The sequence below is a fragment of the Austrofundulus limnaeus genome, unplaced genomic scaffold (genome assembly GCF_001266775.1).
Source record: "Austrofundulus limnaeus strain Quisiro unplaced genomic scaffold, Austrofundulus_limnaeus-1.0 Scaffold317, whole genome shotgun sequence".
NCBI lineage: Eukaryota > Metazoa > Chordata > Actinopteri > Cyprinodontiformes > Rivulidae > Austrofundulus > Austrofundulus limnaeus.
In genome coordinates this window covers 286,247-288,909 of record NW_013952719.1, presented here as the reverse complement: position 1 = coordinate 288,909, position 2,663 = coordinate 286,247, and the positions used below count along the sequence as shown (strand labels likewise).

Genomic DNA, 2,663 nt, shown 5'->3' with positions numbered 1-2,663 from the left:
ATATTAAACCTGAATGTGACGGCTGTGGGTGAACACATAAAGATGCAAAAATAAATGAATAAATAAATAAATAAGTCAATAAATAAAAATAAACAAAATAAAAAAGAGGATGTGTTAAATAAAGCTAAGTTGAGAGACCATAAAAAATTAAATTAAAAAAAACTGATTAAAAAAAAAGCTGAAAGTAAAAACCAGACAATGATTTTTCAGGATTTTTCAACTCCTGAAGGATTTTGAACGTGACAGATTATATACATATTTTATTACTAAGAAGAAAATAAAACAATTACTCGGGGAAGTAAAAGCTTAGCCTTTAAACCACTTTAAATCCATTCAGCAACCTTTTAATTTTTTTTTGAAGCCATGTCTACTTTAATAGCTTTTTACTGCATCATTTTATTTATTATTTTAGTCATTAACACCAGCTTCTTATTAAAAGTGTCACTTTTTTTTTTTAAAAAAATCTCTGGCTTTAGTCTTTTTTAATGTCTTACATAAGAAGAGTACATTTCATGATGCCCCCCTCCCTCCTGTGGGATCTGACTCAGAAATGATTTCTATTTTTTAACCCCCCTCGCACCCCTCTCCCTGCTTCTTTTTGTGTTCCAGACCACTCCTGGCGTGCAGAAGCGGTATTTCCGGCACATCAAGAACTTGATAGCAGCTTTCCGGAAGGAAGGACAGGGACTCGCCATGCCTCTGCTCTTCCCTGTCACGGCTCAGAGCCGGGCTCAGGCCCACACGCAGCGACAGACGCCCAGCGACAGCCCGGCCTCTTATCTCCAGCAGCGTGCCACACCTGTCGCTCAGGGACAGAAAAACAGGGAGGTGCGGCAAGCTTTTGGTTAGGCTGCAAAACCCCCGAACAAGCCCGACTAATTATGAACCAAACTTCTGCATTTGTTTCTTTAAAGTTAATGCCACTTGCCCCACATTCASCCCGTGTTTCTGTGATGGGATGCCCGCTGCTCCTGCAGCGTTTTCTGCACATGCAGCACAGAAGGCGCTGCATAAACTTTCAGAGATGTGATGTGAAATATTGAACTGCTGAAACATTTATATCCATTACTGCATACGTAAGTTGACAACAAATATTGTGCCTCTGTTTTCTTAATGCAATAGTGTTGAGTGAGTGGTAACGAAAATAAATGGCTTTTGTCTAAAATAAACTCTTTTAAATAAGGTCATGCTTACACAGCCGTGCACAGAGCAAAGCCTCCGACTGACATAACGTGGAGGGGAAAAAATTCAATTTGACATATTGAAGCAGTGATTTCCATGGAGAGAATGCTGACTGCCTGGAGGGAGAGGGATGGGTGGGAGGCTTCGTCATTTCCTCTGATTGACAATACTGGCGCCTCATGAAAAATATGAGCGAGAGAGAGAGAGAGAAAGAAGGTGAGGAGAAAAAAAAAACGGCAAGAGCATCCATTCAGCCCAGACAATTCTTCGGTGCAGCCGTCTCCTAGCAACCGCAGCCTCCATCTTTTCCCGCGGCAGGGATGAGCTCGGGCTGGCGGAGCATATGGCGTTCAGAAAATAAATAAGGACAGAGAAGAGAGGAGCCGATCGTCGAGTCAGGAACGTATATCACCTGCTCGCAGTGGGAACATATGCATTGTGTGTCTCCGTCGTCCACACAGCCCCGCGAGCAAGAAACACGACAATTAATGTTGGGCAGATGGTGGAGAGACGGTGGGAGGGGGGCAGACGGACGGGGAGGTGGATTAGCTTTAAAAAAAAAAAGAAGGCAAAAACTTCTCTACTTTTCTTTTTTAAACTTTTAGCTTTGGTGAGGAGAGAGGCTTTGGAAGTGCAGCCTGATTGGCATTTCCTAATGAGAGGAGACAAGCTGTAGAGAAAAAGGCGCAGCCAACTCCAGGTCCTGCCCCTTCTGCACTCACCACCCACTCGCTGAGCCTCAGCTGTCACATTTTTCTCCCTTCCTCTGTGCTCCCCCCCATCTCCTCCTCTTCTTCCTTCTTCTTCTGACAGACGCAGGTTTTTTTTTTTCATGCAGATCTCGGTTTGAGCCGTAATGATGGGTGATAATGGCAGCACAGATTTGAAACGTATAAAGTCCCAGAGACGGGAACAAAGAGGGCCACGACAACAGAATGTGCCACGGGAAAAAAACAAGACAGATACAAGCGAAGGGGGGGGAATAATAAGCAACAGCACCTATAAAATCCCAGGGAGTCATGTGGTAATTCACACATAATAACTTTAATCAGCTTTGTAACCCAATAAAGTGAGCTTTTTTTTTAGCGAGAATAATTACTATAGCCATGTATAATTCTTTGCAAAAATGTAACAGTTTTTTTTTCTCTATTGATTAACAATACCGACACTTATGAACAACAGAACTTCCAGTTGAGCGCTTTTTTTTTCTTCTTCTCCTCCTCAGTGTGAAAGCACTGGCTATGTACATTCTTGATTTTAGTACACACACTCATACAAGCTACAGTTGGAGCACACACCAGAGGCGGAAACCACAGGAGGTTTCTTCTCTAAAGGGGAGTGTCAGAGTCAAAAAGGCCTCTCTTACACAATATGTAAACGATAGTAGATCCGAGGTAAACCATGTGGGAACTCAAATGGCAACCAGAGAGCTCTTACTCTGCGTCACGAACAGGCGACGGGGGTGGGGGTGGGGGTGGCGT

The 2,663-nt window shown here is 43.2% G+C and overlaps 1 protein-coding gene across 1 annotated transcript in view; it reads left to right on the top strand.

Moving 5' to 3' along the window:
- Positions 1-2,492, top strand: part of sh2d1ab (SH2 domain containing 1A duplicate b) — a 4,524-nt gene extending 2,032 nt beyond the window's left edge. Inside the window, exon 3 of the mRNA XM_014022075.1 lies at positions 610-2,492. Within this exon, the coding sequence (XP_013877529.1) occupies positions 610-849 (240 nt within the window). The 3' untranslated portion in view covers positions 850-2,492. The remainder of the gene's footprint in view (positions 1-609) is intronic.
- The last annotated feature ends 171 nt before the right edge of the window (positions 2,493-2,663 follow it).